The sequence below is a fragment of the Neoarius graeffei genome, chromosome 27 (genome assembly GCF_027579695.1).
Source record: "Neoarius graeffei isolate fNeoGra1 chromosome 27, fNeoGra1.pri, whole genome shotgun sequence".
NCBI lineage: Eukaryota > Metazoa > Chordata > Actinopteri > Siluriformes > Ariidae > Neoarius > Neoarius graeffei.
Window position 1 is genome coordinate 1,369,147 of NC_083595.1, and position 16,489 is coordinate 1,385,635.

Sequence of the window (16,489 nt, forward strand, 5' to 3'; positions counted from 1 at the left end):
ATTAGTACCAGAAGCTTTGTCCTGCCGTCCTCTGTGCTCCACCCACACTTCAGAGAGCTCTACATCGCCATTTTCTCTTCTTCGTTTGTTCCTCCTGACCTCTTCTGCTGCTCGCTACTACTGTTGTCATGCCGACCGAGGCTGTTGTGTTTCCCGCTTGTGGTCTCGTCACTCGTCACTTCCGGAAGTAGCTCGACAACTAGCTCGATAGGGTATACATGCACAAAGTAGCTCGGCAGAAATCGCATAAACTAGGTCGTGTAGCTCGATTCCGAGAAATCAAGTTCGGTTCAATTTCAGCCGAATTAAGGTGTATACATGGCATTTTGAACTTCGATTTCAGTCGAGCAACAGCAGAAATTCGATTCTCTCTATGTGCATGTAAACGTAGTGACTGTGATGCAGCTAATATGTTGCACTAAAGGCCAAGATCAAAATTCCTCTTTATCTCTAAGATCGTTCTATGTATCAGATCTTAAAGAAGGAAATGTTTCTGTGAGATTCTACTCTCAACTGAACTGTGATTTCCTCATTCTGATAGTGTGTGTGTGTGTGTGTGTGTGTGTGTGTGTGTGTGTGTGTGTGTGTGTGTGTTTGTGCACGCGCGCGTGTGAGAGATAAATTTCATAGAATGTAATCTGTCATGCTGTGTGTGTGTCTGCGCACATGTGTATCTGTGTGTGTTTTGTGAATGTGCATGTGTGCGTGCATGTCTGTGTGCATGTGTGTGCATGCGTGTGTGTGTTTTGTGTGCGTGTGTGTGTGTGTGTGTTACTGACTGTCCCCCAAATAGCTGCATCCCCAGAAGGGCAAACACCACGATGAACAGGAACAGGAGGAAAAGAAGACTAATAATGGACTTCATTGAATTCAACAGAGACACAACCAGATTACGCAGAGAAGCCCAGTACCTAAGAGAGACAGGCAGAGAGAGAGAGACAGGCAGAGACAGAGAAAGACAGGCAGAGACAGAGACAGACACAAACAGCACAGATTTAGTCAGCACGGTCCACCCAGGGAAAGACACTGTAATTTCCTCCACCAGCTGTTCAGTATTTCATAAAAACACAGTAAGAATGAAACATGCTGGTGAACACGCTACATTGGAGTGAACACGCTGCACTAAACACGCTACACTGGAGTGAACACGCTACACAAAAACACGCTACACTGGAGTGAACACGCTACACTAAACACACTACACTGGAGTGAACACTCTACACTAAACACGCTACACTGGAGTGAACACACTACACTAAACACACTACACTGGAGTGAACACTCTACACTAAACACACTACACTGGAGTGAACACTCTACACTAAACACGCTACACTGGAGTGAACATGCTACACTAAACACATTACACTGGAGTGAACATGCTACACTAAACACACTACACTGGAGTGAACACTCTACACTAAACACGCTACACTGGAGTGAACACGCTGCACTAAACACACTACACTGGAGTGAATGCGCTGCACTAAACACACTATAATGGAGTGAACATGCTACACTAAACACACTACACTGGAGTGAACACTCTACACTAAACACACTACACTGGAGTGAACACTCTACACTAAACATACTACACTGGAGTGAACATGCTACACTAAACATAAAACACTGGAATGAACATGTTGCATTAAACACACATTAGTGGAGTGAACACACTACACTAAACACACTACACTGGAGTGAACACACTACACTAAACACACTTCTCTGGAGTGAACATGCTGCACTAAACACACTACACTGAAGTGAACACACTACACTAAACACACTACACTGGAGTGAACACGCTGCACTAAACACACTACACTGGAGTGAACACGCTGCACTAAACACACTATACTGGAGTGAACACGCTGCAGTAAACACACTATACTGGAGTGAACACGCTGCAGTAAACACACTATACTGGAGTGAACACGCTGCAGTAAACACACTATACTGGAGTGAACACGCTGCACTAAACACACTACACTGGAGTGAACACGCTGCACTAAACACACTACACTGGAGTGAACACGCTGCACTAAACACACTACACTGGAGTGAACACGCTGCACTAAACACACTACACTGGAGTGAACACGCTGCACTAAACACACTACACTGGAGTGAACATGCTGCACTAAACACACTACACTGGAGTGAGCACACTACACTAAACTCACTACACAGGAGTGAACACACTACACTAAACACACTACACTGGAGTGAACACGCTGCACTAAACACACTACACTGGAGTGAACATGCTCCACGAAACACACTACACTGGAGTGAACACGATGCACTAAACACACTACACTGGAGTGAACACGCTGCACTAAACACACTACACTGGAGTGAACCTGCTGCACTAAACACACTACACTGGAGTGAACACACTACACTAAACACACTACACTGGAGTGAACACACTACACTAAACACACTACACTGGAGTGAATACACTACACTAAACTCACTACACTGGAGTGAACACACTACACTAAACACACTACACTGGAGTGAACACGCTGCACTAAACACACTACACTGGAGTGAACATGCTCCACGAAACACACTACACTGGAGTGAACACGATGCACTAAACACACTACACTGGAGTGAACACGCTGCACTAAACACACTACACTGGAGTGAACCTGCTGCACTAAACACACTGCACTGGAGTGAACACACTACACTAAACACACTACACTGGAGTGAACACACTACACTAAACACACTACACTGGAGTGAACACACTACACTAAACACACTACACTGGAGTGAACACACTACACTAAACTCACTACACTGGAGTGAACACACTACACTAAACTCACTACACTGGAGTGAACACACTACACTAAACATAAAACACTGGAATGAACACGTTGCATTAAACACACTTCAGTGGAGTGAACACACTACACTAAACACACTACACTGGAGTGAACACGCTGCACTAAACACACTATACTGGAGTGAACATGCTGCACTAAACACACTATACTGGAGTGAACACGCTGCACTAAACACACTACACTGGAGTGAACACGCTGCACTAAACACACTACACTGGAGTGAACACACTACACTAAACACACTACACTGGAGTGAACACGCTGCACTAAACACACTACACTGGAGTGAACATGCTCCTTGAAACACACTACACTGGAGTGAACACACTACACTAAACACACTACACTGGAGTGAACACACTACACTAAACACACTACACTGGAGTGAACATGCTTCACGAAACACACTACACTGGAGTGAACACACTACACTAAACACACTACACTGGAGTGAACACACTACACTAAACACACTACACTGGAGTGAAAATGCTCCACGAAACACACTACACTGGAGTGAACACACTACACTAAACACACTACACTGGAGTGAACACGCTGCACTAAACACACTACACTGGAGTGAACATGCTCCACGAAACACACTACACTGGAGTGAACACACTACACTAAACACACTACACTGGAGTGAACACACTACACTAAACACACTACACTGGAGTGAACACGCTGCACTAAACACACTACACTGGAGTGAACACGCTGCACTAAACACACTACACTGGAGTGAACACGCTGCACTAAACACACTACACTGGAGTGAACACGCTGCACTAAACACACTACACTGGAGTGAACACACTACACTAAACACACTACACTGGAGTGAACACACTACACTAAACACACTACACTGGAGTGAACACGCTGCACTAAACACACTACACTGGAGTGAACACGCTGCACTAAACACACTACACTGGAGTGAACACGCTGCACTAAACACACTACACTGGAGTGAACACGCTGCACTAAACACACTACACTGGAGTGAACACGCTGCACTAAACACACTACACTGGAGTGAACACGCTGCACTAAACACACTACAGTGGAGTGAACATGCTCCACGAAACACACTACACTGGAGTGAACACGATGCACTAAACACACTACACTGGAGTGAACACGCTGCACTAAACACACTACACTGGAGTGAACCTGCTGCACTAAACACACTACACTGGAGTGAACACACTACACTAAACACACTACACTGGAGTGAATACACTACACTAAACTCACTACACTGGCGTGAACACACTACACTAAACACACTACACTGGAGTGAACACGCTGCACTAAACACACTACACTGGAGTGAACCTGCTGCACTAAACACACTACACTGGAGTGAACACACTACACTAAACACACTACACTGGAGTGAACACACTACACTAAACACACTACACTGGAGTGAACACACTACACTAAACACACTACACTGGAGTGAACACACTACACTAAACACACTACACTGGAGTGAACACACTACACTAAACATAAAACACTGGAATGAACACGTTGCATTAAACACACTTCAGTGGAGTGAACACACTACACTAAACACACTACACTGGAGTGAACACACTACACTAAACACACTACACTGGAGTGAACACGATGCACTAAACACACTACACTGGAGTGAACATGCTCCACGAAACACACTACACTGGAGTGAACACGCTGCACTAAACACACTACACTGGAGTGAACACGATGCACTAAACATACTACACTGGAGTGAACACACTACACTAAACACACTACACTGGAGTGAAAATGCTCCACGAAACACACTACACTGGAGTGAACACACTACACTTAACACACTACACTGGAGTGAACACGCTGCACTAAACACACTACACTGGAGTGAACACGCTGCACTAAACACACTACACTGGAGTGAACACGCTGCACTAAACACAGTACACTGGAGTGAACACGCTGCACTAAACACACTACACTGGAGTGAACACGCTGCACTAAACACACTACACTGGAGTGAACACGCTGCACTAAACACACTACACTGGAGTGAACACACTACACTAAACACACTACACTGGAGTGAACACACTACACTAAACACACTACACTGGAGTGAACACGCTGCACTAAACACACTACACTGGAGTGAACACGCTGCACTAAACACACTACACTGGAGTGAACACGCTGCACTAAACACACTACACTGGAGTGAACCTGCTGCACTAAACACACTGCACTGGAGTGAACACACTACACTAAACACACTACACTGGAGTGAACACACTACACTAAACACACTACACTGGAGTGAACACACTACACTAAACTCACTACACTGGAGTGAACACAATACACTAAACACACTACACTGGAGTGAACACACTACACTAAACATAAAACACTGGAATGAACACGTTGCATTAAACACACTTCAGTGGAGTGAACACACTACACTAAACACACTACACTGGAGTGAACACGCTGCACTAAACACACTATACTGGAGTGAACATGCTGCACAAAACACACTATACTGGAGTGAACACGCTGCACTAAACACACTACACTGGAGTGAACACACTGCACTAAACACACTACACTGGAGTGAACATGCTCCTTGAAACACACTACACTGGAGTGAACACACTACACTAAACACACTACACTGGAGTGAACATGCTTCACGAAACACACTACACTGGAGTGAACACACTACACTAAACACACTACACTGGAGTGAACACACTACACTAAACACACTACACTGGAGTGAACACACTACACTAAACACACTACACTGGAGTGAACACGCTGCACTAAACACACTACACTGGAGTGAACATGCTCCACGAAACACACTACACTGGAGTGAACACACTACACTTAACACACTACACTGGAGTGAACACACTACACTAAACACACTACACTGGAGTGAACACGCTGCACTAAACACACTACAGTGGAGTGAACATGCTCCATGAAACACACTACACTGGAGTGAACACGATGCACTAAACACACTACACTGGAGTGAACACGCTGCACTAAACACACTACACTGGAGTGAACCTGCTGCACTAAACACACTACACTGGAGTGAACACACTACACTAAACACACTACACTGGAGTGAACACACTACACTAAACACACTACACTGGAGTGAATACACTACACTAAACTCACTACACTGGCGTGAACACACTACACTAAACTCACTACACTGGAGTGAACACAATACACTAAACACACTACACTGGAGTGAACACACTACACTAAACATAAAACACTGGAATGAACACGTTGCATTAAACACACTTCAGTGGAGTGAACACACTACACTAAACACACTACACTGGAGTGAACATGCTGCACTAAACACACTATACTGGAGTGAACACGCTGCACTAAACACACTACACTGGAGTGAACACGCTCCACGAAACACACTACACTGGAGTGAACACGATGCACTAAACACACTACACTGGAGTGAACACGCTGCACTAAACACACTACACTGGAGTGAACCTGCTGCACTAAACACACTACACTGGAGTGAACACACTACACTAAACACACTACACTGGAGTGAACACACTACACTAAACACACTACACTGGAGTGAACACACTACACTAAACACACTACACTGGAGTGAACACACTACACTAAACTCACTACACTGGAGTGAACACACTACACTAAACACACTACACTGGAGTGAACACACTACACTAAACATAAAACACTGGAATGAACACGTTGCATTAAACACACTTCAGTGGAGTGAACACACTACACTAAACACACTACACTGGAGTGAACACGCTGCACTAAACACACTATACTGGAGTGAACATGCTGCACTAAACACACTATACTGGAGTGAACACGCTGCACTAAACACACTACACTGGAGTGAACACGCTGCACTAAACACACTACACTGGAGTGAACACACTACACTAAACACACTACACTGGAGTGAACACACTACACTAAACACACTACACTGGAGTGAACACACTACACTAAACACACTACACTGGAGTGAACACGCTGCACTAAACACACTACACTGGAGTGAACATGCTCCACGAAACACACTACACTGGAGTGAACACACTACACTTAACACACTACACTGGAGTGAACACACTACACTAAACACACTACACTGGAGTGAACACGCTGCACTAAACACACTACAGTGGAGTGAACATGCTCCATGAAACACACTACACTGGAGTGAACACGATGCACTAAACACACTACACTGGAGTGAACACGCTGCACTAAACACACTACACTGGAGTGAACCTGCTGCACTAAACACACTACACTGGAGTGAACACACTACACTAAACACACTACACTGGAGTGAACACACTACACTAAACACACTACACTGGAGTGAATACACTACACTAAACTCACTACACTGGCGTGAACACACTACACTAAACTCACTACACTGGAGTGAACACAATACACTAAACACACTACACTGGAGTGAACACACTACACTAAACATAAAACACTGGAATGAACACGTTGCATTAAACACACTTCAGTGGAGTGAACACACTACACTAAACACACTACACTGGAGTGAACATGCTGCACTAAACACACTATACTGGAGTGAACACGCTGCACTAAACACACTACACTGGAGTGAACACGCTCCACGAAACACACTACACTGGAGTGAACACGATGCACTAAACACACTACACTGGAGTGAACACGCTGCACTAAACACACTACACTGGAGTGAACCTGCTGCACTAAACACACTACACTGGAGTGAACACACTACACTAAACACACTACACTGGAGTGAACACACTACACTAAACACACTACACTGGAGTGAACACACTACACTAAACACACTACACTGGAGTGAACACACTACACTAAACTCACTACACTGGAGTGAACACACTACACTAAACACACTACACTGGAGTGAACACACTACACTAAACATAAAACACTGGAATGAACACGTTGCATTAAACACACTTCAGTGGAGTGAACACACTACACTAAACACACTACACTGGAGTGAACACGCTGCACTAAACACACTATACTGGAGTGAACATGCTGCACTAAACACACTATACTGGAGTGAACACGCTGCACTAAACACACTACACTGGAGTGAACACGCTGCACTAAACACACTACACTGGAGTGAACACACTACACTAAACACACTACACTGGAGTGAACATGCTCCTTGAAACACACTACACTGGAGTGAACACACTACACTAAACACACTACACTGGAGTGAACACGCTGCACTAAACACACTACAGTGGAGTGAACATGCTCCACAAAACACACTACACTGGAGTGAACACGATGCACTAAACACACTACACTGGAGTGAACACGCTGCACTAAACACACTACACTGGAGTGAACCTGCTGCACTAAACACACTACACTGGAGTGAACACACTACACTAAACACACTACACTGGAGTGAACACACTACACTAAACACACTACACTGGAGTGAATACACTACACTAAACTCACTACACTGGCGTGAACACACTACACTAAACACACTACACTGGAGTGAACACGCTCCACGAAACACACTACACTGGAGTGAACACGATGCACTAAACACACTACACTGGAGTGAACACGCTGCACTAAACACACTACACTGGAGTGAACCTGCTGCACTAAACACACTACACTGGAGTGAACACACTACACTAAACACACTACACTGGAGTGAACATGCTCCTTGAAACACACTACACTGGAGTGAACACACTACACTAAACACACTACACTGGAGTGAACACGCTGCACTAAACACACTACACTGGAGTGAACACGATGCACTAAACACAGTACACTGGAGTGAACACACTACACTTAACACACTACACTGGAGTGAACACGCTGCACTAAACACACTACACTGGAGTGAACACGCTGCACTAAACACACTACACTGGAGTGAACACGCTGCACTAAACACACTACACTGGAGTGAACACGCTGCACTAAACACACTACACTGGAGTGAACACGCTGCACTAAACACACTACACTGGAGTGAACACGCTGCACTAAACACAGTACACTGGAGTGAACACGCTGCACTAAACACACTACACTGGAGTGAGCACACTACACTAAACACACTACACTTGAAATCTTACTTTGTCACTTTGAAGATCCGGAGCAGTCTCAGAGCTCGCAGTACACTGATCCCAAATGAAGTGCCAGGCTTTATCATTGCCCAGATCACCTCAAATATACTGCCAACGATCACCTAAAAACACACACACACACACACACACACACACACACACACACACGCGCGCGCATTCTTTCAAACTCAATGACAATAGTACACCTTAAAAAACAGTGTGTCATAAGCCAGGACTTCAGAAGGACAGAGTGAGAGAGACACAGTGAGATAGCAAGAGACAGAGAGAGAGAGTCAGAGTCAGGACAGAATATGAGGACACTTACAGCACAGTCAAAACAGTTGAAGGAGGAGTGGAAGTATGGCCTTGTCCCCAAGCCATACATCTTTATCAGCATCTCCAACATGAAGAGGCCCAGAAAGATAAACTCTGCATAGACTGTGGTCAGAAGTCAGAGGCCACAAATCACAATTAAAAGAAACCACAGTCCACAATACTCAGTTATTACACCTAATCTCATCCTGACTATGTGTACAGAGCCCACACACACACACACTTACACAGAAAGTCAGACAGCAGTTCAGGCTGGTCATAGTGGACAACAGCAACGCAGAGTGTGTTCAAACCCACGAGGCTGAGGACGGTCCAATAAAATGCCTGAGTTTTTACCATCTTACGTACAAGGATACGGAAACGGCGCTCTTTCTTGCTAAAACTGGAGCCGTCAGCTTTCAGACCTACACACACACATTAACACACTAACACACTGTAATTAACTGCACACATACTTGTGCAGTAGAATGTAAGCAATACCAGGTGAGGACTAAGGAGGGAGCTGTAGAGCTAAACTCTCAGTGGTTTCATTCCCTTTCGTTAATCTGTGTTGGGTGAACATGTGTGCTGTTCTCTCACCCACTGTGTCCCCCATGTGATTCTGTCCTCCCTCTGGGTTCAGCAGGTCCGTTTTACTCTTTTTTATAGTGGGTCTGCGGCGAGAGCCTGAAAACACACACACACACACACACACACACACATATGTATATATACTAGTGTATAAAAAATGATCTCCCCAAATCTATCTCAAAAGTTTGTTATTTAATATGTATTATAAATTCATACGGTCTCCTGTAGTGTCATCTTCAGCCAGAATCACTTCCTCTACAGAGAGAGAGAGAGAGAGTTACTGTTAATTACTGTTACCAACCCAGAGTGTATCATTCTCCTATAACTCAAAGGTCAATCAAAAATACATCATGTAATTTTACAGAAAAAGCAGAAATGTACACTTCTCTGCCTTGAAGACATTTTGGGAAACTTGACAAAGCACCATGACTGTTACTAAGCACTGACACTGGACAAACCTTCAAATAAGTGTTAAATGAACTGTAATTCTCTGTACAGTCCTTCTTCTTCTTCTTCTTCTTCTTCTTCTTCTTCTTCTTCTTCACCTGTCCAGTATGTTCTGGGTTGGGTCCCTTTCCTCTGTTTTTTTGGCTAAGTAAGTACAGCCGGGGCAGCACGGTGGTGTAGTGGTTAGCGCTGTCACCTCACAGCAAGAAGGTCCGGGTTCGAACCCCGTGGCCGGCGAGGGCCTTTCTGTGTGGAGTTTGCATGTTGTCCACGTGGGTTTCCTCCGGGTGCTCCGGTTTCCCCCACAGTCCAAAGACATGCAGGTTAGGTTAACTGGTGACTCTAAAGTGAGTGTGAATGGTTGTCTGTGTCTATGTGTCAGCCCTGTGATGACCTGGCGAATTGTCCAGGGTGTACCCCACCTTTTGCCCGTAGTCAGCTGGGATAGGCTCCAGCTCGCCTGCGACCCTGTAGAACAGGATAAAGCGGCTACAGATAATGAGATAAGAAGTACAGCTGGCTAGTCACTACTCTGCTGCACTGCTTTTGGTCATGGACAATTTAGAGTAGCCAATTAGCCTAACTGCATGTCTTTGGACTCTGGGGGAAACTGGAGCCCCCAGAGGAAACTCACGCAGACACAGAAAGAACATGCAAACTCCCTCTGGACAGTCCATCCATCCATCCATTATCTGTAGCCGCTTATCCTGTTCTACAGGGTCGCAGGCAAGCTGGAGCCTATCCCAGCTGACTATGGGCAAGAGGTGGGGTACACCCTGGACAAGTTGCCAGGTTATTGCAGGGCTGACACAGAGACAAACAACCATTCACACTCACATTCACACCTACAGTCAATTTAGAGCCACCAATTAACCTAACCGGCATATCTTTGGACTGTGGGGGAAACTGGAGCACCTGGAGGAAACCCACACAGACACGGGGAGAACATGCAAACTCCCTGTGCTGGTCTTAGACTACGTTCAGACTGCACCCTGAAACGACCCATATCCGATTTTTTTGCCCATATGCGACCTGTATCCGATTTGTTATTGACAATCTGAACGACACAGATCCGATTTTTTCACATGCGACCCAGGCCGCTTGGATATGTGGTCCTAATTCCGATGCATATCCGATATTTTCAGATGCGACTGCAGTCTGACCGGACAGGTTGCATTCATGCGACCTACACGTCATCAACAAGAGACAAACGTCACTATTCTGCGTTGGCTAATCCCGCCTCTTTGGTGGAAAACAACAACATTTGTACAGTTTTCAGAATTTAAATAGACTTTTATAGAATTGATCAAGCTAATGGTGGATTTGGTAGGGACCTGGATGTTGATCTGTTAGCCTGATTAAATAAAACAGTTTCTATAACTGATTTATAACTTAAACCATCCTGTATTACAAGATCATAAGACTGTTCTGGAAATTTCCAGTAATTTGACACCTTCAGTCTCATTAGTCTGCTGCCCACATTAATCAGATTATTGTGTGAGTTCCGCCGCCGCCACAAAAACCACATCGCCAGGTCTCGCCTCATCTCCATAGCAAACTGCACTGGTGTTTCTGCACCTTGAGCCAGCGCTGAGAGTAGTTGCAGAATTCAGCTGGCTATAAACAATCTAAATAAATATTTATAAAAATGTAGAAAAAGTTTATTAATATGACAAAATTAATTTGTGCAAATTATTAAGCCTGAATTAAGTTTGGTAATACAGCGGCCGTATCCCAAATGACTGCCTACTGAAGCTCGAGTGCACTATATAGAGTTTAAAAATCCATTACTTCCTAGTAACATGTAGTGCACTTATATAGAAATTAGAGAGACATTTAGGAGTCAACCCTCGTTACCAGGCTACACGTTTTCATTTCAGTTCAGAAACAAAAACACACACGAGACCTCACACTTTAACACTAACCAGATAATTAAACAAACAAACAAAAAATAAATCATTAAACTTGAAGACTGCGATTTTTTTGTTTACGTATTACGTAGATGTGCTTATTATGTGTCAATTTGCGCATGCGGGACACTTTTGGGTCGTTTTCCGTTCATATTGGAGATCGCATACAAGTCTCATATAAGTGGTAATGTGAACGGCTTAACAAAAAAATCGGATTTCACAACAAATCGGATATGGGTCGTTTCAGGTTGCAGTCTGAACGTAGTGTTAATGACCATATATATCCGTTTTGTGCTCCTGAATAAGGTTTTTCCTGTGATTTGCACTGCACAGGCGCCATCTACTGACCACTAGTGGTAACGCAGTGCAAAGGTATACAGTTGAGTTTCAATTTCCTGTTCTCAGAAAGACAGAGACGTTTGCCAGAGCAAGCCGCTCTACATGTGCATCCTGCTTACAAGTTTATAAAGTTTCTTTATACCCCATGGGGGCAATGCCCATTAGTAACGCTGTGTTCATAATGTATTGTATTAAATGCTTTACGTTTCTTAGGTGAAATAAGAGAATGTTTAAGATGTAAATGGATGTATTTCTACAACTAGTAGATTCTTTGTGTTCCGAGTAATGGCGGCTAGCATGCTCAATGTAAAACAATGCATACAGTAAGTTACATGTGGAGTCTGAAATGACTTAGACAGCGAATATGTGCTAAAAAGATGTCTTTATTTGTGTTTGCTTTCAGTTTTACGGCGTGATTTTGCACATATGCTCAATTCGTGTGCAAAATAAAGGAGAGGAGAAAAGGAATTGGATACCCTCGGCATCTTTTCTTTGTTCACCTCACCTGGCCGTTTATACACGCTGGATAGCTGAGTACGCATCTGCTTAGTGAGGCCAGTACAGTAAATGGGCAGACCCTCGCCTGTCAAGAATTAGACAGAACTTCGCCTGCTACTAAGAACTTTTGCCTGTCAAGACGACGCCATTAATCTGCGCTCACCACGTGAGTTTGGACAACTCAGGTAATCCATGTCTTATGGAGCAGGCAAGTCTGGACGACTTGCCTGCTCCATAAGACATGGATTACCTGACCGAAATGCCACTTCCTCCTGGTGTGACTGAAGCAGAAGTCAGAGACTGGGATGTGAGATCAGAGCTATCTGCATCATGCTCTGTTCGTGCTCCGTCCCAACAGGGATCAACCAGCAGCTCTCGAAAGAGCACAATGTTAGCAGCTGCTAAGGCAAAAGCCCAAGCAGCAAGAACCAAAGCTGCCTATTCTGAAAGAGAAATGGCACTGAAACTTCAGAAAGCCAAAGCAGAAGCTGAATTAGAAGCATTGCAGTGTAAGAAAGAAATGGAGGCTGCAATAGCCGAAGCAGCAGTTCTTCAGGCCGAATTAGACGACGACAGCAGTCTCGGGCAACCTGGGTCAGAGCTGGACCAAAGGTACTTCACTGCACGCAATGTGCCAACACAAAGACAGATAAAGCAAGAAAGCCTCACCACTTTGCCCAACCTACACAGTCACCAGTTTCCACCAGCATGTCCTCCAACACAGCATCTAATGACAGCTCCTGCACAGCCACCAATGCATTCACCAGCACGGACCCAGAGACCAACACCAGCTCCAAGGCAGCTGCCATCACTGCCACAGTTACCACTACAGCTACAACAACCACCCATGCCACCTGCAAGTGCGAACTACACGCCACCCCAAGCCAGCAACAAAGCATGGCAGGGAGGAAAAGACTATGGGCTTCCCGCTCCTGCTCTGCGCCCTGCCTCGCCGTGTCACACATCTACCTGGGGTGGCCACAGCTCCCCGACGGCTGACCTGGCAAAGTTCATCACTAGAAATCAAATCGTCTCCACAGGACTGATGAAGTTTGATGATAAGGCAGAGAATTACTGGGCGTGGAAAGCTTCATTCTGCAATGCCATAGACAATATAGGTCTGACGGTAGCAGAAGAGACTGACCTCCTCATCAAATGGCTCGGCAAAGAGTTGTCCGAGCAAGCACGTAGGCTCAGAGCAGCATACATCAGAAACCCCCAGGGTGGCCTTGATGCCATCTGGCAGCGCATGGAAAAGTGCTACGGCACCCCTGAAGCCATCGAAGGGGCGCTGTTCGCCAGACTAGAAAGCTTCCCAAAAATATCAAACAAAGAGCCAGCCAAGCTACGTGACTTAGCCGACTTATTACAAGAACTGTATGCCGCAAAGCAGGATGGATTTCTTCCAGGACTAGCTTACTTAGACACTGCTAGGGGAGTAGCCCCAATCGTAGAAAAGCTCCCGTACAGCCTACAGGAGAAGTGGATGTTCTACGGTTCTCAGATAAAGCATGAGCACCAGATCTCCTTCCCTCCATTCAGTGTGTTTGTCAATTTCATTCAGAGCCAAGCCAAGGCAAGAAATGATCCCAGTTTCAGAGTCACAATGCATCCTCAACCTGCCACAAACAGAGACAAGCCCAAAAGCTTCCAGAGCAAAGTGAATCAGCCCATTGCAGTCCACAAGACTCAAGTTGCCGAGTCCAGCCAGAAAGGTGAGCCTGTAACTGATACTTCAGATCTCACCAAGCATTGCCCAATCCACAAAAAGCCCCATTCATTAGGATCATGTAGGAGCTTTAGAGACAAACTGCTAGCTGACCGTAAACAATATCTCAAAGACAATTCCATCTGCTATCGCTGTTGTGCTTCAACCACACACATTGCAAAGAACTGTGACAAAACCATAACATGTGCTGAATGTCAGAGCAACAAGCATGTCGAAGCCCTCCACCCAGGTCCTTCACCATGGAAAGCAAAGCCACCCCCACCTGCGTCAGAGGATGGCAGGGAGGGCTGTGAGAACCAGCAGCCTCCAGAGATTGTCTCCTCTAAGTGCACTGAAGTATGTGGTGAGGGGATGAGCACTAGAGGTTGCTCCAAAATATGTTTAGTTACTGTCTACCCACAAGGCCAGAGAGAAGCAGCAACTAGAGTATATGCTATCATCGATGAGCAAAGTAACAAGTCCCTTGCACGATCAGAATTCTTTGAGATATTCGGCGACAAAAGCACCCCATCTTCGTACTCTCTCAAGACATGTGCGGGCAGCATGGAGACGTTCGGTAGGAGAGCGTGTGGCTACATGCTGGAGTCACTGGACGAGAAGACCTGCATCCCTCTACCAGTCCTCATTGAATGCGATGAACTCCCAGACAATAGGTCTGAAATCCCAACACCCAGTGCAGCTTTGCATCACCCTCACCTGAGATGCATAGCCAGTGAGATTCCCCCCATAGACTCTAATGCTCAAATACTGTTGTTGCTAGGAAGAGACATTTTGAAAATACACAAGGTCAGGAAACAAATCAATGGCCCAGACAATGCCCCATTCGCTCAAAAGTTAGACCTTGGCTGGGTGGTGGTCGGTGATGCGTGCCTCCGCACAGTGCACCGCCCCTCCTCAGTCACTTCCCTCAAGACATGCGTCCTAGGAAATGGCCGCCCCAGCTACCTCGCACCCTGCCACAGCCAGCTATGTGTGAAAGACTCTCCACACAGCCACTCAGTCCTTCAAGTTCCTCCGCCTCAGCAAGCCGCTGCCCACACTGCTCCTCTGCTCCATGGGGACGACCTGGAGTCCTCCATTTTCCACTGCACTGACAAAGACCACCAACCTGCTCCATCTATCGATGACCTCAACTTCCTGAAGATCATGGATAGTGAGGTATGTCAAGATAGCACCCAAAGCTGGGTCGCACCCTTACCTTTCCGGGCTCCGAGAAAACATCTGCCCAACAACAGAGACTATGCTATAAAAAGACTTAAGTTAGTTTGCCACACACTAGAGAAAAATCCTGTCATGAGGGAACATTACATGCAGTTCATGCAAAAAATGATTGACAGTCAGCATGCAGAGATTGCCCCAGTCCTCCAAGAAGGACAAGAAAGCTGGTATTTGCCATCTTTTGGCATCTACCATCCCAAGAAACCCGGACAGATTGGAATAGTGTTTGATTCAAGTGCCCAGTATGAAGGGATCTCGCTTAACAATGTCCTGCTAAAAGGCCCAGATCTGAACAATGACCTGTTAGGTGTCCTCATCAGGTTCAGAAGAGAGAAAATTGCTGTGACTGCA

At 45.4% G+C, this 16,489-nt stretch overlaps 1 protein-coding gene across 1 annotated transcript in view; it reads right to left on the minus strand.

The window, feature by feature from the left end:
* Positions 1-16,489, minus strand: part of cacna1ab (calcium channel, voltage-dependent, P/Q type, alpha 1A subunit, b) — a 200,589-nt gene that overhangs the window by 156,304 nt on the left and 27,796 nt on the right. The window contains 6 exon segments of the mRNA XM_060911345.1: positions 780-911; positions 9,104-9,216; positions 9,420-9,532; positions 9,655-9,831; positions 10,007-10,093; positions 10,214-10,252. Of these exon segments, the coding sequence (XP_060767328.1) occupies positions 780-911; positions 9,104-9,216; positions 9,420-9,532; positions 9,655-9,831; positions 10,007-10,093; positions 10,214-10,252 (661 nt within the window).